The sequence below is a fragment of the Homarus americanus genome, unplaced genomic scaffold (assembly GCF_018991925.1).
Source record: "Homarus americanus isolate GMGI-L3 unplaced genomic scaffold, GMGI_Hamer_2.0 scaffold41366, whole genome shotgun sequence".
In the NCBI taxonomy this organism is placed as follows: Eukaryota; Metazoa; Arthropoda; class Malacostraca; order Decapoda; family Nephropidae; genus Homarus; species Homarus americanus.
Window position 1 is genome coordinate 3577250 of NW_024723541.1, and position 20750 is coordinate 3597999.

The following is a 20750-nucleotide window of genomic DNA, read 5'->3' on the forward strand; positions in this document are numbered from 1 at the left end:
ACCTAACCTAACTTAACCCAACCTCACCGAGTCCAACCTTAATCTAATCTCACCCTACCTAACATAGATTAGATTAGAGTTAAGACAGGTTAGGTTAGTTTAGGTTAGATTAGGTTAGGGTAAGATAGGTCAAGGTTTAAGTTAAGTTTAATCTGATTATGTTAAGTTAGGTTTGATCTGATTAGGTTAGATTAGGTTAGGTCAGGTTAAGTTAGGTTCAGTTAGGTTTGATCTGATTAGAAAAAATTACGAGGATTTAAGAAGAAACACCAATTTAGTTTCCGGGTTTTAGGGACACTGAACTGAACAGACCACCTGAGAAAAGTAAACATTCCATCAACGGTGTACAGCAAGAGACGTGGAGATATGGTCGACGCGTTGAGCTTGTCGCCAGGAATACACGATGAGGGACACTAAACCCAGGCCCACACAACATCATCCCTGGGAGGCCATAGTTGTTGTTTTGTTTTTTTAAAGTGGTCGAGGAAGACACGGTAGATGTATCGAACTGAGGTATAACAATTTCTCGATTTGGATGTACGATACTTGCTTTAAGGAACGGGCGGTAATGTCACGAATTGGGTAGTTTATACAACTCTGATATAGGCAGGGAAGCTATTAATCATACTAGTTCATGGTCGATTAATGAAGATCTGGATATACAGACTTGATGCCTTCGCCATTTATAGTTGGTTAAGATTCACCTGCTTGTTGTCATTGGCGTCATCAGAGAGTACGCACCAACCTCCAGAGGACACACAGATAAGGGGTCAGTATTATACTCTCGTGTGTATTGTAGGGTGAGGAAGTCTATGGTCTGTTCCATCTGAAGAAGGTTGGTGTTTGAGATGGCCAGGGGGAGGAGGAGGGGGGAAGGAAGAGAACGAGGAGGAGGAGAAGGAAGAGGAGGAAGAAGAGAAGGAGGAGGAGGACAAGGAAGAGGAGGAGGTGGAGGAGGAGGAGGAGGAGGAGGTCACAAGTATAAGGAACATTCACAGTTTGAAGGACGACTCTATTCTAAGCTATAGTTACAACACTACAGTAATGTTTCTCACGATCTTGTTTCTCAGTGTTAAGGAGTCATTTGTGTGGTCGTGCGAGGGGTGAACACGACCCTAGTGTGTGTGTGTGTGGCTGCCTCAGTGAGCCCTGAAGCCTGCTATATATAGTAAACCTAATTAACGGGGTAATTGGCGCAGGTTCCCGTTAAGTAGAAAAATCCCGTTATAGAGGATTTCTTTGTCCAGTTAAAAGTATGGCGTCATTTATGTTAATGTGAATGTTAATGTTAATAATAAACCATCAATAACTCAACCATTAGTAACAGCAATACAGGAATAACATTACAGGAAAGAGTAATTGTTGTAACATGTTCACGACCAATGAGTGAAGTAACGAGGCAGAGAAATAACATAATGTTTGGGTGTAAACGAGATGCTTCAGCTTCATCTATCCTGCCATCACGACCATGTTTTGTAATTACGTACACACACACACACACACACACACACACACACACACACACACACACACACACACACACACTAAAAACACAAGAAAATATTTGTAGAGGAAGTTGCTAAGTCCCACAGATTGGTAGCCAGAGTGGGGCGAATCCTTACCCAATCTGGCGGTGTTATCCTCGCTTCACAGCTCCTCCCGGTGGGATATACGGCCGTGCACACCTCCCCACCTTTTCCCGCCTTAAGCTACAATACGCTATAAGAAGCTGATAAAAAACAAAAACAAAAACAAACATAGGAAGAACTATTTTGATAAGAATTTTGGGTATACAAGCGAAAGGAAAGATATATTCAAGAAGACAGCAAATCATGGCGATAATTTCATGGTACTAGTTTATGATGGTGGTTGGATAAGGCGAGAACTCCGTGTGGGCCAGTTGTAACTCTGCTTAATATTGAACGGAGTAACAAATTCTCTGTTCAATTTCCATGACATATGTTGTTGGGGGTGGGGGGGTAAAAATGAAGAGCGAAGAAGAGGTTTTATTTTCTGAGAATAGAATGTAAATATCTGTTGACGGTAGTGTGTTGTGACTGTCAGTATATAAGAGAAATAATAAGGCAGGGTAAAGGTCATGTGGGTTTGGATCCTCTGTTAGCCGCTTAGAGTGTCTTCTGGGACGACCTGATCCTACTTACCAGCGACCAGTTGATGTTCTTCTCTCTCTCTCTGTGTCTTTTCTCACTTCTCTAGATGTTTATTGGTGTTTCTGTGTTTTTCCTTCTGTTCGTCTCTTGTTTTTGGGTGTTGTTTTCAAGTCCTTGTTTTAGTGTGTGTGTGTGTGTGTGTGTGTGTGTGTGTGTGTGTGTGTGTGTGTGTGTGTGTGTGTGTGTGTGTGTGTACAAGAAAGACTCAAAATACTAAACCATAAAATATTATACGTTCCATTTTTTATCGTCCAGCATCATTTGATATTGAACATATTTTCTATAATGTTACGTTTAATATTCTAATCTCGCTCCTGCAACAAGCGTTATGCATCTTGCAACGTCACCTTGCAATCCTCGTAAACACTGGGATTTCCATATCTGAATCACTGATATCTATTAAGAAACCCATAAGCAATTTCTCTATCTCCATTGTAATACATTCTTGAATTCATTGTCTCGTAAATTAAAAAAAAAAAAAAAAAAAAATTTTCTAATGGACAATATAAGGGAAGAACACATCACCATATGAACCATTAAGAATCCGCGTTCATGTTTGTTTACGTTCGTGGATTACAAAAAACAAAAAATAAAACGTTCTACAAAAACACTTCCCTCTGAATCGCCTGGACAGTACATTCCTAAAAGACTCAGGTGCATCGCTGTTGGTGTGGGGGGACTTGATGTAGTTATGTTGATGGGGTTCATTTAGCTCCTAGTATTGTGGGGGGTAGGAGGAATGCTTTACTCAAGAACCCAAGAGGAATGTTGGGTTATCTCAGATGTGAGGACCGCGGCGTCTGGGGGGGTCATACGAAGGAAGCCGAAGAAAGAGAGAGGTAAGAGGAGACAGAATGGGAGAGAGAAAATGATTGAGGAGTAGAGAGAGGCTGAGAGGTAGGTAGATACAGAGAGAGAGAGAGAGAGAGAGAGAGAGAGAGAGAGAGAGAGAGAGAGAGAGAGAGGGAGACAGTGAGAGAGATAGAAAGACAGAGAGAAAGAGAGACACAAAGAAAGAGAGATAGAGGCTGACAAAAAGAAACAGAGAGACAGACAGAGATCACGAGTATGAACAAAGACGATAAGAAATGAGAAGGAACACACACACACATACACACACACACACACACACACACACACACACACACACACACACACACACACACACAGTGGAACCCAGCGATCATTCTTCTTCTTTGTGTGTGCGTGTGTGTGTGTGTGTGTGTGTCTTTTGTTTAACAGCCAATCAGAGACAATGTACGTAAATCAGCAACCAACCGGAGTTAAATTACCACATTAAGTAGCCAATCACAGGGAAGTTGCTGACAATTACTGACCAATAAGAGAAAGTTACTCGTTTTGTCCCTAACTCATTAAAGAGAATATCTTCTAATCATTAACCAATCAATGAAAAGGTGTTAATCAATAACCAATCAGAGAGAATAAACTCCAATTATTAACCAATCAGAGAGAATGTACTCCAATCACTAACCAATCAAATGTTTTGTTTATATAGTCGTTAACCAATCACATAGAGGTACTCACTCGCTGTTCCAATCGCTGGGGACCCACTCTTCGAACTCCTTGCCAGGTTCATGGAAGTACTCGTCAACAAACGCTTTCACCTGAAGAACAGAGAGAACATGTGAGAAAGATATGAGGAATGTAGAGAACAGGAGAACAGAACCCCTACCTGATCCTACAACTGGCTCTAGGACTCTTACCTGGCCCCAGGACCCATACCTGGACCCATAACTGGCCCCACAACTGGCCCCAGGACCCATAAGTGGCCCCGTGACCTGGCCCCATAAATGGCCCCAGGACCCATACCAGGCCCCACAACTGGTCCCAGGACCCCTACCTGGCCCCATAAGTGGCTCCAGGAACCCTACCCTGGTTGGGCCGCGGAACAAGGTGGTCAGACTCTTAACGAGGGGGTCGGGGGCGGGGGGGGGGGGGGTTTGTTATTTACACAGTCACCACAGCCATCAACAATTAGGGCAATTAGCGCTTGTAACTGCCTTAAGTAGCTCATTAACCACTTACACTTGCCCGCGCGCAGATTATGACAGCGCTATTAATATTGGGCAAGGTGGGCACTGAGACTCCGGAGGCTAGGAGCTGTGGGGGGGGAGGTTGAGACTCTTGCTAGGGGAAATTAAGACTCTTGCTAGGGAAAATTGAGACTTTTGTTGAGGATTAACTTAATAAAATAACTGAAGACTAAAGAAAAGAGTTGATGTAAATAGAAAAAAAATATTGCTGCACAGGGGTTGTCAGAAAGGTGTTAGGAAGGTGTCAGGAGGGTGTCAGGAGAGTGTCAGAAGGGGTGGGTAAGGAGATGTGTCATATGGATGTCAAATAGGTGTCATATACTCAACGTCTCATGCTTATATAGTCTTCAAGTCACACGTCTTTTTTTTTCTTCCCAGGATTAACATAGTCATAAGGAGACGTTGGTTAATAGACAGTATACTTATATAATTTTTTTGGTGATATATCTTAACTTTTTTTATTACTAGGATGAATGTACTCATCTTTTTTTATTAAGCTAGACAAGTGGTGTGAGGTGAGAATATGTGAGGTGGTGGAGGCTCGTCTTACATGCAGGGGAGGTAGTGTGTGTGTGTGTGGTGGGCGGCGACCTGTGTACAGTATATTATGTGTGTCGTGTGGGTGACGTAACGCCTTTACACGTATCATTACAATACAAAGCGAACGGCCGGGCGCATTGTTGAGGCTAATAATTATGAGGAATGTGGTTTCTGATGATTAGAATGAGTAGATATATATATCATTTAAAAGAGTATCTACGTGTGTATATTTTTCCGTGTCATAACATTCACCAGCAAGGCCCCCAGCGTGAAGGGCAGGAGTGTTGCCCCGAGGCCATACAGTGTTGTAAAACCATTGGCTTATTAATTAAAAAATTCAAGTGTGTTATTAGGCACGGTGGGCATCAGATAAGCCGTCGGCGGCCTGAGGGAAGAGCTGTACTGTAGTCCTTCCTGCCTTCACGCTAGGGTCCAGGGTTCGAGTCTTGCTGGTAGACATTAAGACAATTACATAAATATACTCGTTTTAATATATAATTCCCGAGTTATGTTTACAAAAGCCGTATATCTCTCCCTGGATGACTCTTAATGGGAAGAAACTACTCCCTCGGGTGAAATAATATCCACAAAGTTTCCTATATTGTGTTAACTGCGGTACTCTCCTCCCGCGGAGCATCTAACGAACTGGTAGGGAGGAGTACCCGCAGGACGTCTTAGTACTGCGACAGAAGTTAACATCGTAAGTTTTAGTGAGGCAGTTTACCCAGCGGGAGGTCTTCACATCCCAAGCAGCCCGACCAAAGCCGCCAAAGGACCGCAAACAAGCCCACTGGGACAAACCCATCATGGAGAAGATTGCCTCAGACATGCTCGAGAGGACATCAACTGAATTAGAGAGGACTTGCTTGCAGTGAGATGCGCCTCATGCCTGGGAACTTCCTGCTGGCCACCCCCGAACTCGACCCAGAGCCCCTGCGTGTTGGTATAGTCTATTACCTTATTACCCCCATCTGTCCCGCACCCCAGCCCTCATCTGTGGCTCCTCTGGGGGGATCAACTGAGAAGAACAAATAAGTTCCTGCTATCACCAAGAAGAGCCTGTCTATCGCACGCTGATTAACGATAGAGTACTAGAGCCTGATTACGAATCTTGGGTTTGGACTTACAATATAAAAAAAATCATATAAAATAGATCTAAGATTAAGTCAGAGCGTTAAGTTTAATCCTTCCAGTGGTTATATGATTTACTAGACGGGAGCTTAGCGTTGATTTAAAGAGGCATTACGGTGATCACTTTGTGGCTCAGAAAGATAACACTACATCAAGCACTTAACTCCAACTGATGGCAGGGATCTGAGTGCAAGTCGTTTGTTTTTATATCCACGTAAATATTATCATTTGTGTTACTATTTGGTAACATTTTTGGGGTCATTGTTAAATTAGTATTATTTTTTTACTTTAATACTTATTTTAGGAAAAGTTTATATTTAGTTTTTTGTTAATTTCGTCTTAATGTTTCTTTGTGTTTAGGAAATATCTGATGCTAAAAAATATCGATGAAAATAATTATAATGTAATACAAATGAGTGTTAGTTTCAATGTTAATTTTTACCAATATATGTAATGTAATGTTAATATTTCTTGTTTTTGCTGTGGCTATGTTAGTGCTAATATTATTGTAACTTGTTATGTTACTTAATATAATTATAATCAACTATGTTATATTTCCTACATTCTCTCTCTCTCACTCCCTCCCTGTTACTTTCACTACACCTCTCTCTCTCTCTCTATCTCTCATTCCCCTCTCATTCTCTCTCTCTCTCACTCCCTCCCTGTTACTTTCACTACACCTCTCTCTCTCTCCCTTCTTTATCCACAGTTGTTAGTCTTCCTTGGAGGAGCTTCAACATTAATCCTTTTGTTTCAGTTATCGTCATCTTCTCTTTATCTATTACTTCCTTTCTCCATTTCTCTCTCTTTTACTGTTACTCTTTCTCTTCTACTCTCTCTATTTATCTCCTTATTCATCCCAATCCATCATTATTCATCCTAATTCATTACCATTCATCACTCTTCAACATTATTCATCACTATTCATCATTATTCATCCTAATTCATCACCATTCATCATTATTCATCATTATTCATCCTAATTCATCATTATTCATCACTACTCATCATTATTCACCCTTATTCATCACTACTCATCATTATTCACCCTTATTCATCACTATTCACCACTATTCATCATCCCTTCGTCTTTCATATTGCTTTATTGATCCTCGCCTCTTACCTGTCCCGTGTCTAATCTCTCGCAACAGGTAATATTAATTAACCTTTTTCTTCCTTAGTGAAATTATAATATTTTAATATGTATTCAACTCTGTTCAGTCTGTCAGGGTATTCTTATTCGGTGAGGGATTTGTACATTTGAGTAATTAATTTCATGGTAATTGTCTTATTTTTTTAAAAATTATTGTGAGTTATTTTTGGAATTGTTTTGTTGGGGATAATTATGGTGTTTATTAGTGACAGACAGATAGGCAGACAGACAGACACACAGACAGACAGACAGACAGACAAACAGACAGACAGACAGACAGACAAGACAGACACACTATACAAGTCACCTCCTTCAGACAGACAGACAGACAGACAGACAGACAGACAGACTACAGCTCACCTCCTTCAGACAGACAGACAAACAGACAGACAGACAGGCACACAGACAGACAGACAGACAAACAGACAGACAGACAGACAGACAGACTACACAACTTACCTCCTTCTTGCTGGGTTCCCTGTCAGTTCGTTCCATCAGCTGGTTGAAGGCTAGGAGGGTAGCATCAGTGGTGTTCTTAAGACCCATGTCCACGAAGTACTTAGAATCGTTGTGCAGGCGGGCCATCTGTACTGTCTTGAGCAGCTCCCCGTGGCAGAAGATCTCACTGAGGGGAGAAAAGGTAGAGAGAGTTAAGTGAGGGAGTGAGAGGTGAGGAGAGGAAAAGGGGAAAGAGAGTGTTGAGGGGGTGAGGAGAGATGAGGGGAAAAAGGAGAGAGAGAGAGAGTTAAGTGAGGAGGAGAGGGTTAATGAGGGAAGACAGATCAATGAGGGGAAAGAGGTGGGTGAGAGGAAAGAGGGGAGGGGAGATAGAGGTTAGTGAGGAGAAAGAGTTTAATGAGGGGAGAGAGATCAATACGGGGAGACAGTGGAGGAGGGGAGAGGCAGTGGGAGGAGGGGAGAGATAGCAAGAGAGACAAAGAGAATACCTCTTGCATCAACCTACCTCCTGCATCACCCTACCCCTTGCATCAACCTATCTTTTGCTTCACCCTACCCCTTGCATCAACCTATCTTTTGCTTCACCCTACCTCTTGCTTCACCCTACCTCTTGCTTCACCCTACCTCTTGCTTCACCCTACCTCTTGCATCACCCTTAAGTGCAAGAGAAGCTGAGGGAGGTAACTGCTGGAAAAACAGTAAACACTCAAGCGCTTATATCGACCTTCCCACTCATTGTACTGAGGCCCTCAAGGTTAAGGTTATAGGGCAGACACTTCACCTTGTCTTGTTTGTGTGTGTGTGTGTGTAAGTTACAAAATCCACACTCACAGTCTCCAATACACACACACATTAACCATACACATAACATACGTACATACACCAACCATACAAACATACAATACATACACACGTCATCACTGCACATAACTTAAACAAACCTAACCTAAAGTACTGTAACCTAACTTAACTTAATGGAACTTACTGTAACTTAATCTAACCTTAAGTAACCTAACCAACTACTGTATAAACTACTGTAACCTACTGTAAACTAACCTAACTTACTGTAATTTAATCCTCTTAACAGAAGATGTTACCATGATAGGCGTAGGAATACCAGATACCACTTAAAGACGAGGAAGAATACCAGATACCACTTAAAGACGAGGAAGAATACCAGATACCACTTAAAGACGAGGAAGAATACCAGATACCACTTAAAGACGAGGAAGAATACCAGATACCATAGTGAATAAGTGTGAGAGGACTAGATATAAAAGAGACAAGGTAAACCAGCATTTGACAGCATTTAACAACATTTAACAACATTTAACATTATTTGACAGCATTTAACAGCATTTGACAGCATTTAACAGAATTTGACAGCATTTAACAGCATTTGACAGCATTTAACAGCATTTGACAGCATTTAACAGAATTTGACAGCATTTAACAGCATTTGACAGCATTTAACAGCATTTAACACCAAGCGGAGTAGAAGGGGAAGAACAGCATACCAAAACACGAGGAAGATGTAACCAAAGCCCGAGGGAACTGTCTTCGCTCATCGGATCACTGTGTTTCATCCCACGCATAACGCTGAGACGAGACGAGAGATGGCAATAAGAGAGTGTGATGTGTGAGAAAGAGGCAGACAGTTAGTATGTGTGTGTGTGTGAGAGAGAGAGAGAGAGAGAGAGGTGATATCACTTTAATTTACACTCGCCGGTATGCAAGGAATCGTCAACGCTTTGCATGACGTTCATTCTAGCCTTGGAATAAAATTTGCAGTGTGATACAAGCAACACACTCTTACATTGTCATATATGATAAATCCCTCTTCATACATTGTCATACATGATAAATCCCTCATCATACATTGTCATATATGATAAATCCCTCAAGTATTTTTCACAGTCATTACAAATCCCTATTCATGTGAGACCTGTGACCACCCTATACACTTTGCCTACAGTACCACACACACACACACACACACACACACACACACACACACACACACTCACACACACACACACACACACACACACACACACACACACACACACACACACACACACACACACACACACACACACACACACTCTCTCGTGACCTGATGGTGTACCTATAATTTCATCTATTTTTTGTCGTTGTACTTCTTCAATTTCTGGGGTGTTGGGTTTGATGGATGAGTGGAGTAGAGCTGACGGGAGAAGAGGGGCTGGACAGAGAATAGATCTGTCTGTCTGTCTGTCTATCTGTCTTTATCTTTCTCTCATATTCTTTCATTCTTTCTTTCTCTTACATAGCTTCAACACCTATCGCGAAAGTCTCTCTCTCTATCTCTCTCTTTCTCTCTTTCTGTCTCTCTCTCTCTCTTATCCCTGTCTCTCATCTCTCCCTCCCTGGTTGACTGTGGTGCACTGGGAGATCAAATAGCTTCTTTCATCTCAATACACCGGTTCGTATCCCTTCTTGATATGTTTACCGGAATATCTCTTATCATTAATATCATCCATGGCTTACAGTGAAACCTTTATTTAACGGACTGATACGGAGAGGGAAGTCCGTTATATCAAGGTTCCGTTAGATGTGAATCCCCATTAGCGGATTATATGGAGAGGGAAGTCCGTTATATCAAGGGTCCGTTAGATGTGAATCCCCATTAGCGGATTATATGGAGAGAAAAGTCCGTTATTTAGAGGTTTCACTGTAGATTATTTGTTTATTCATTATTATTTACTGTATTGTTTACTAAAAGTCCCCTTCCCCTCTGGTCGAGTGGTCACATGTCACTGAAGAAAGACGTAAAGGACTTTGGTTCGATTCCCGGGTTGGTTGGAACTAAAAGGGGGAGGGGGGAGAAGGACACACTATGCCAATTACCTCCAGCATCAGAACCGGGATATAGAGCGATTAACGGGTCGTATCTTCCGGGTTTTAAGAGATTGAGCCAGTGCGGTTGGTTAGTTGTCCGATCAACCACGGCTTTGCCTTGATGTGGGGTTGTGTGGGTCGGTAACTCAGGGTGTGGTTGTTGTTAGTCAGTTTCCATTTCTTTCCACAATATTATCACCGTGGTTGGTCTCTCCCCCCCCCCCCCCCAAGGTAATCACTTAATAAAATCCAAATTAATTTCTACCTTGATCAAAAGAAATGAATTTTTCCTTGATCAAAAACTAATCTTCCTTGATCAAAACAAATCAACAAATACCTTGATCAAGACCAAATCCTCCCATCCCAGACAGGAGACAAACTACACCAGGATCTTAATTAAGGCAATCCAATTAAACCTGTCTCTTCTCTTACCGCCAAAATACTACTAATTACTGATAAAAAACAATGACGTTATCACCTGGTTCACTTACACCTTTCCCACCTTGGTCAGATCAGGTGCGAGAAATTAAAAAAAATCTTACGAGAATTTCTTTAAGGGATTATCTTAAAATAAGACATCCCAATTTATGTCACCTGATGGTTTAACACCTAACCTAACCTAACCTAACCTAACCAAACCTAACAAAACCTGACCTAACTTATCATAATATAACCTAATCTAATTTAACCTAACCTAATATAACAACATAACCCAACCCAATTTAACATAATATAGCCTAACCTACTTCAAACCTCAAATTTCATAATCTAAAGTTCTAAACTAACCTATTGTTAACCTATTGTAACTCAACCTAACATAATAGTGTGTCTATGTGTGTACAGGAGACGTTAATAGTGTTTCATTAACGTCTCCTGCACACACACACACACACACACACACACACACACACACACACACACACACACACACACACACACCTTTAGTCACGGGATAAATAAATACAATAAACAATAAAATAATTAAAACTACGTAACCTGACAATAAAAAAAAATCGATACCAGTTAATGTTTTTTCCCAGGTATTTTTTGTCCCTCACATTTGGTAAACAAAACAGGTGAGTGTTGCAATTAACCTGATAATTCGCCGGACGCTATGTTACCCCGTGATAAATTACGACACAGTTTAGAATGAGCAAGAATTTCATTTCATTAGTACAACGTGTGAACGAGGCAGGGTGGGGATTCTCAAACTATCGTGGGTTAAGTTAGGTAGTTGTTTGTCTGTCTAGCATAAACTGACTCAGATTCTTCAAGGACATCAGGAGATAATGACATGACAGTTCTCTAAGATAAATACCTTAAGAACTGTATGATTCACCTTCTTAAACATATAACAAAAACTACTTCTACATCCGTGAGGCTGACAACACTACCACCTCTATCCCTGTGTAGTGTGAGAGATGAACTGTCCTACCTTGATCATGTATACAGCAAGAAAGTTAGTCGCATAGGAACAACCTTCACTTCGCCAGCTTGCACTGTCAGGTATAGAGTTAACAGTCAAAAAAATACATCTTCACACACGGGTCCGATGAATTTCACAATGAACACTGTGACTCCTGTTGTCTCAGTAGGGTTATCAGAATCCTTAGTCCGTTGTGTCATATTGTCTCACACAAAATTATCAAGATACTTTTTTGGTAAACTGTACTTAATCACAACCGGATGGACTAAAAAGTACCCAAGGATCAAACCAGCGAACCTTAGGACGGGCAGTGAGTATTGTAACCACTCTACCTCCACATACCGGGATATACAAGAATCTCCAGTACAAAAAGACAAAAAAACAGTCGTCAGTGTTTAGCTCATAAGACTTAGTACACCTGGGGACGTTTGAGGCCGGGCTTGGTTAAGTAGAGCCAACGCAACTCAATAACGAGTTTATGGACGTCTGAGCAGTGCTGGAAGCTGGGAAGAGAGAACGTCATGTGTCCCTTGTGTAGGCGAGCCACGCAAGCAACACACTAAAAGATAATACAAGTGGTAGTGACGTGGTGTACATACTGCCAGACACTGTACTATCACCATAATGTACTACTGTCAGGGTGTACATACTGTCAGACACTGTACTATCACCATAATGTACTACTGTCAGGGTGTACATACTGCCAGACACTGTACTATCACCATAATGTACTACTGTCAGGGTGTACATACTGCCAGACACTGTACTATCACCATAATGTACTACTGTCAGGGTGTACATACTGTCAGACACTGTACTATCACCATAATGTACTACTGTCAGGGTGTACATACTGTCAGACACTGTACTATCACCATAATGTACTACTGTCAGGGTGTACATACTGCCAGACACTGTACTATCACCATAATGTACTACTGTCAGGGTGTACATACTGTCAGACACTGTACTATCACCATAATGTACTACTGTCAGGGTGTACATACTGCCAGACACTGTACTATCACCATAATGTACTACTGTCAGGGTGTACATACTGCCAGACACTGTACTATCACCATAATGTACTACTGTCAGGGTGTACATACTGCCAGACACTGTACTATCACCATAATGTACTACTGTCAGGGTGTACATACTGCCAGACACTGTACTATCACCATAATGTACTACTGTCAATTTATCATACGAATCTTTGTGAATTCAGGTTGTTATTTATTTCATATTTATAAACAAACTACAAGATTTTTACCTATGTGACCTTTAGGAATTATTTTCATCCTAAACGCCAGCACGAGCAATAGATATCTCACGTTTCTGGATGTTTCGCCAGACGAACTTTCGCCCACCTTCGGCTTGCACTGACACTGTAGCTCTCGAGTTAGGGATCCTTAAGGGAAAACTCGGTCCTCTGACGTGGAGTGTCTCGGAGAAAGCACTTGGATTAGAGTGTATCGCGGGATGCACTCAGTGTTTTGACCTTCAGTGTCTCGTGGGGTACGGGAGGGGGGGGGGAGGGGATTCGAACCCTTGACTTAGAATGCCTCAGGGGAATATCCGAACTCTGACTCTTGGGTGTGTGTGTGTCGCTGCCTGCCACCCCACCACCACCGTCACCAACACCACCCACTACCACAACTACCACCACAACCCACCACTACCACAACTACCACCACAAACCACCTACTACCACAACCACCACAAGATGGTTATAATTAGTAATATAATGAAGGAAAATCTACCCTCCTATAACCACCTATAGCATTAATATATCACATTATACCTATGTTAATATAATGAAGATAATAAAGATTAGTTTCATTATAGGATCGTATAGGAATTGCATTAATTATATACATATATCTGTTTATCTATATACTTATCGATAACTATAACCTATATTTAATTCTTCATATCTAAAATCATCTCTCACAGGATATATATTGAGTGCACAATAAACTAGCAGCTGTAGATGGTAAAAATCATATTCATTATCGTTCTATCAGCCATGTCAACCAGTTCATTATAAGTCTATGCTATTTCTCGATAATAATGACTTTCTGTTGTTTACACTTTACATCCATTAGGGAGGAAACGTTGAGCAACTAAAGAGAGGTAATTTTTTTTTCCCACAATGATTGATGCAACACACACACACACACTGGCCAAACTTGTGTTGCGTCTAGTGGAAGAGAGGGAAGCAAAATGGTTCCTTTATTGTCATGAGGTAGAAGGAAGGACGCCTCACCTGTCACAAGATAGAGAGAAGAATACCTCACCTGTCACAAGATACAATAAGGTAAACTCACCTGTCACAAGGAGGAAGCAGGTTCTGGGTCATCACCAGGTGGGGTAACAAGGTCATCACCACTGCCACCACCCCAACACCTCTCCACCACCAACCAGGGCGCCGTTCCATCACTACCTGTAAACACAAACACCTTTACTGACAACAACTCCCATTAAATACTCTAACATTGAGGTTAATTGGGATAAATGATCGTATTTATCCTTAATTGTTTCAGGTATGTTGGGTCTTTTCTCCTGTGTATTGTGTTTGATTAAGAGGATAAAGGAAAATATAGTAGAATATACAGGTGAAATTATGGTAATGAACTCAGGTATAGGTTTTAACTCAACAAAAATAAATAATAATAATAATAATAATAATAATAATAATAATAATAATAATAATAATAATAATAACAGACAGGAATTCGATAGCAAAACCATTATTTCCAAACGAGAGATAAATATTTCTTTTAATGACGCCATCCTTACAAGAGAGAGAGGGACACTTACACACGTAGGGTAATATTCATACACACTCTACATATACATTGATACATAAATATTCATAGCACGCAGAGGAACACTTACACACAGTTTGGCCCATTTATACAACAGTTTACAGTCAACGCAGGAAACTAATGAGAGTATTTAATTCTCTTCTATACAACGTTATTACCCAATAGGTGTGGCAGGTGAAGGAACTGGTTACCTGAGAGTAATTACCACACGTGTTGTATATAAGACGAATAATATACAGGTGTTGTGGTGATTAACTGTATGTATGTATGTATGTATGTATGTATGTATGTATGTATGTATGTATGTATGTATGTATGTAAGTATGTATGTATGTTTATCTGTCTATGTATAAAATAAAAGAGGAAGAGAGAGAGGGAGATGAAGAAGACATGGTAAGGAAATGGGGTGATAATGAAGTTAAGTGAGAGGAGGGAAGGAGGGAGAGAGGGTAGGAGAGGAGGGAAAGAAGTGAGAGAGGAGGAAAGGAGAGAGAGGGGTGAATGGACGAAAGAAAGCAATAGGGGTGAGAGACAAAGAGAGAGATTAGAGGTGAGGGAGAGAGGTGAGAGGAACGGGTGAACGAGTGTTAGTTTTCCTGATCGTCTTCCTCTGTTCTTGACTCTCTCTCTCTCTCTCTCTCTCTCCCATCATCCTTTCCTACAGCATTTAAACTTTCTAACTTCAACTCATATAATAATTCTAACTCACCTCGCTAAACTAATCCCCTTGATGAAAATTTTCCCCCACAAAACTTAAAGACAATTACTAATTCCCTCATAAAATGATGATAACTGTAATAATTCAGGTTAGGGAAATTCCGGTATATGTGATGTAACGAGAGACTGGCATCTCAGGTTACAACTCACTAAAAGTTCAAAATGTCAACTAACTCATGGCATGTCAACAATCCCTGAACTTCAAAGGGAAATGTTTTTATCTACAGAACAAAGTTGAGTGAAGGAATGAAGTAATTTTAATTCTTGTTTGTTCTTCGTGGTTGTTTGATGTACACACTCCCCCCCCAAAAAAGTATCTTTACGGTTCTGTGTTAGACAATATGACACAACGGATGAAGGATTATGACAACCCTACCGAGACAATAGGAGTCGTAGTGTTCATTCTGAAATTCATCGACCCTCTCCGTGAAGATACTTTTTTTTTTTGGTGGGGGCGAGTTATACAGGTTGGTAAATGTACACAAAACAAGTCATTTCAATGCAAAACAACACAAAACAACACAAAACAACACAAAACAACACAAAACAACACAAAACAACAGGCTAGAATAGGAAGCTGTCCAAAGGGTCTGTTTTTGGGTGGGTTAGAAAACTCAGGTGCTCCCTTCTGTGTGTTGAGTCGTGCTTATGGCAGGAAGGCATTATCCTCACTTGACGAAGGTGGAAGAAGCGATTAGGTGCTTTTTACCTCCTCCTGAGAGAGAGAGAGAGAGAGAGAGAGAGAGAGAGAGAGAGAGAGGAAAATAAAGAAAAGGAAAGAGAAAACGAAAAGGAAAGAAATAAAGATACAATAAACTAAATAGAGATACAGAAAAGAAAGAAAAAAGATAGAGAAAGGAAAAGACAGAAAAAAAAGAAACAGGAAGAAAAACGCAGAAAGAAAAATACAAAACGGAAAGAAAAGAATGAAAAAGAAAGAATGGAGAGAGATTCACAGCACAAGAGAATCGAAAACTCGGGTTCATTAGTGTTTATCTGTCGTCCCAGCCATCTGTGGGGTCTACGGCGACAATGAAAGTCTCCCTGAAAAATTGGTCCAAGGTGTGGTGTAGTGTGAGGTGGTGAGGAAGCGTGATATCTCTCTTTCTCTCTCTCTTTTCTATCTCTCTTTTTTTCTTTAGTCATGGAGGGGCGTGATATCTCTCTCTCTCTCTCTCTCTCTCTCTCTCTCTCTCTCTCTCTCTCTCTCTTTATCTCTCTTTTTCTTTAATTTAGAGTCGTCGAGGAGCGTAGAGCATTCATCTCTCTCTGTCTGTCGGTCTCTCTTTAATCTAGAATAATGGAAGAGCGTGGAGCCGTTATCTCTATCTCTGTGTCTGTCTGTCTGTCTCTCTCTCTCTTTGTCTGTCTGTCTGTCTGTCTGTCTCATTACCCAGACACCGTCACCGCGCCACCCAGCTCTTCACACTTAAACTTTAAAAGCAAGCATTCTCCCCGCCTACAGTCCCAGGTAAACAGGGCGTCAAAGCTCTGTAGAGTCAATATACGTGATGGTGGAGGCTCTAAATGGTCGCTTATGCTCTGTAGAGTCGACATACGTAGGGGTGGTGGCTTTAAAGCTCTATCAAGTCTCTATATGTGGTAATAGGCGTTTAAAAAGGTCAATAATACCCTGTAGTGTTAATGTACAGGGTGTTTCGACTCTAGAAATGTTATACATGGATCTAAAACACTATAAATCTGCTCTATTTAAGGTGCTATAACGCTATTGAGTTGCTATACACAGCACGAAGTCACTATAAATTCACCTGCTATACTTATAGATGTGTTCAATACATTAACCAATTACGTTAGAGATTCGTTCTCTTATAAAAAAACCCAAAATAACATCGACGCCACAGGTTCAAATCGTACTCTGAGTAATATGAGATCCTGTACCGAGTTTAATCCTCTTTTTAATGTCATAAACTATCGATGAAAGTGTTTTGGAGAGAGCAATACAAGTTACAATAATACTCCTCACCATTCCTCTATCCAGCACCAAGACATCAACAAGGAAGAAGAAAGAAGAAAAGATGAAGGACGAGGAGGATAAGAAGAAGGAGGAGGAGGGCACTAGGAATACACTAGAAGGACACTAAGAAGAGATACTAGGTACACTAGGAGAGGGTGTATGTACACTTAGTCAATAGCATGCAACAGTGGGAGGGTCAGAAAGATGATAATTGCTTTAATAATTCAAGAGACAAGGACTGACTCAGCATTAAGCAAGAGTATTGGTTCATGTAAATGTAATAATTTGAGTGGATGATAAGTACACTAGCATAGGATGATGGGAGCCAGTGGACGGTAACGACGGTAGAATGATGAATGAACAGGTAGGAGGGATGGTGTGATGAATGAAGGAATGAATGAATGAAGAATAACAGGAAGACAAACTAAATGAATGACAAATTTTCAAACGCTTATGTTAAAAAAAAAATTAATCAAAGCTTTTACAGAAAAAACCCGAAGTATTTTGACACACACACACACACACACATACACACACACACACACACACACACACACCCTAAAGCAATGTATAAAACTGATTTGAGAAAATCCTGTGTCATGAAAAAATGAAATAGAATAAGCAGTGGAGAGATGATAACTCAATTTTATTTAAAGAGAAGGGCAGATGGGTTGTTGTCTCAAGATGGGTTGGAGGTCCATGCACCCCCTACACACAATACCAGTCCTTTTAGTGAAATTAAGAATTTAGGGCCTGTGGTTCAAGTTAATAGAACTAAGATCTATTAAGTCTAAAAATAGATTGTCTCAATGGAACTAGGTCCTATTAACTATATGGTTCATTAGAATTAGGGCCCATTAGGACTAGGGACCTATTTAACCCATTATTATTATTATTATTATTATTATTATTATTATTATTATTATTATTATACTTCTCTACCCCTTATTTATCCTTCTACCTTTATTTCCATTTTTATTCTAAGTTTTGAGTCATTCCTAAACGATTATTTTATATCTGGAAATTTACCCCCTCCCCCTCCTCTCCTCTCCGCGCCCGGCTGGAGAGGAGGAGAGAGAAGAAAAATAATTCCCAACATCATTAGAAACGTATTAGTGAAAGTTTCATTCCGAGTTATTGATTTATACGGCAGTGAAAGTTGGGGATTATTTGGCCTGGAAAGTAATAAATAAAAGCCAGGTGGAAGAAAGTGCAAAAACCCAAACCGGGAATGAATGTTGGGTATATTTGACCGGGAAGAAAGTGCAAAAACCCAAAACCGGGAATGAATGTTGGGTATATTTGACCGGGAAAAAAGTGCAAAATACCAAAAACCGGGAAACATCAACCATTTTACACATACTATTAACCTAAACATTAACATTTTTAACACATGATAGGAATATAAATATTTACAACCTATTAATATGCAAATAAATAGCTAATTCAGAGCTTATGTTGCTAAATATAAATAATTAGGTTAGGTTAGCATAAGTTAGGTTAGGTTAGTTTAGGTTAGGTTAGGTTAGCATAAGTTAGGTTAGGTTAGGTTAGGTTTCAGAACGTTTTATGATCCTGTATCTACCTCTATACTGTACCACCTTATATTAATTCAGTTACAAAATACAAAATACAATATACTGTAACTCTTAAAAACTGTAACTTGACTCATATATTCAAATTAGAATGTTAATCTCTTTTCAACATAAAATTCAGGAACAAACTTTTAGAATCATAATATTAAAATGTTTGCCAATTTGTAATCACCGCTGTGTAATTTTTTTTTCAAACTTTCCTGAATATAAAGTATGTGATTGCGAGGCTAAACATTGATGTCAATATGTAATCACAGTAATGGGATTTATTTTAATGTTTATACTGAATATTTCTGATTTAAAACATTTTTTGGGGGACTGTAAATGCATAAGTTTGGATCCTAGAGCGTCATCACCATCACCACTACCACCATCACCACTACTACCATCACCACTACCACCATCACCACTACCACCATCACTACCACTACTACCACCACAACTTTCATGACCATCAAAAATCCCATCTCAACAACCACCACCACCACCACCGTCACCGCCAAACAATTCCTACCATGAATGAGAGAGAGAGAGAGAGAGAGAACAGCTGCCCACTCCGTCAAAAAATAACATTGACTCTTACAACCTCAGTGATTTTCCTGTTGACTTCATTATGCGTAGAGTGAGGCGGACCCTGGCCCAACCATTACGGGGGGGAGGGGGGCACTTTCCACTCCCTCAATGCTGGAGTGTTGTGTGGGGGTGGTGGAGTGGGTGGTGGAGTGTTGTGTGGAGGTGGTGGAGTGGGTGGTGGAGTGTTGTGTGGAGGTGGTGGAGTGTTCTTCTCACACATCCACACACACACACACACACACCCCTAACACACCCCCACACACACCCGTCACACACCCGTCACAACACCGACGTGACCAAACGCACCTCACAACGTTCATATCCTTTCTGCCACACACACACACACACACACACACACACTATAATGAACAAGGAGTAAAAGTGTCGACACAACTGTGAGTCACGATAAACTCCGGTTACGTCACACCACTACGTCACGCCACACCCTTCTCTCAACCAATCAGCATGAAGGAAAGTCTTAACCTCGGTCATTGGATTTCCCTTACTCGACAAAAAAGATTTAAGCTTAAATAAATACAATACATTACTAGATAAAAAGAATTAAGCTTTTTTTACCATGTTTTGATGACGTCATAACTGCTCTTGCCTTCATTTCTTTCCCACAAGTAGTGAAGATTTAGGATACGAGTACGATACAAGGATGGCGGGGAAAATGGCGGGGAAATTACACCGAGACTGTATTGTACGTCACAAGAGGATTTTCCTTGTCTGTTGTTTAGGGAGGATAACCTTTACGAATATCTGAGACTCGGAACGTAAGTGTGTGAGAGTAGGAGGAGGAGAAGAGAAGGAGGAGGGGAAGAGGAAAAAGAAGGAGAAAGAGAAGGACAAGAAGGAGGAAGGAGAAAGAGAGAGAAGAAGAAGAGGAGAAGGAGGAAGGAGAAGAGAAGGAGGGCGAGGAGGAGGAAGGAGAGAGCGAGGAAGAAGGAGGAGGAGGAGAATGAAGAAGAAGAAGAAGAAGAAGAAGAAGAAGAAGAAGAAGAAGAAGAAGAAGAAGAAGAAGAAGAAGAAGAAGAAGAAGAAGAGGCAGTAACAGGAGACAAATCACTCATACTAAACTACCAAGTAACACACCATAACACACAAATCTCTTCCCCTAATGTTTATGCCTTATATTTACAGCACTACGAGGCATCACGAGGCATTACGAGGCATTACGAGGCATCAGGACCCTGGGAAAAATAACTCTAACTTTACAAATAGAGAAACCAATTGAGGAGGAAT

At 40.6% G+C, this 20750-nt stretch overlaps 1 protein-coding gene across 2 annotated transcripts in view; it reads right to left on the minus strand.

Annotated features, from left to right (window-relative positions):
• The window catches only part of LOC121863573 (trehalase-like), a 117316-nt gene that overhangs the window by 48283 nt on the left and 48283 nt on the right, over positions 1-20750 (minus strand). For both annotated transcript variants that reach the window (XM_042362285.1, XM_042362286.1), the window contains exons 2-4: positions 14145-14260; positions 7509-7674; positions 3717-3796 (exon numbers count right to left, since the gene is read on the minus strand). In XM_042362285.1, coding sequence (XP_042218219.1) covers positions 3717-3796; positions 7509-7674; positions 14145-14260 — 362 coding nt within the window. The remainder of the gene's footprint in view (positions 1-3716; positions 3797-7508; positions 7675-14144; positions 14261-20750) is intronic.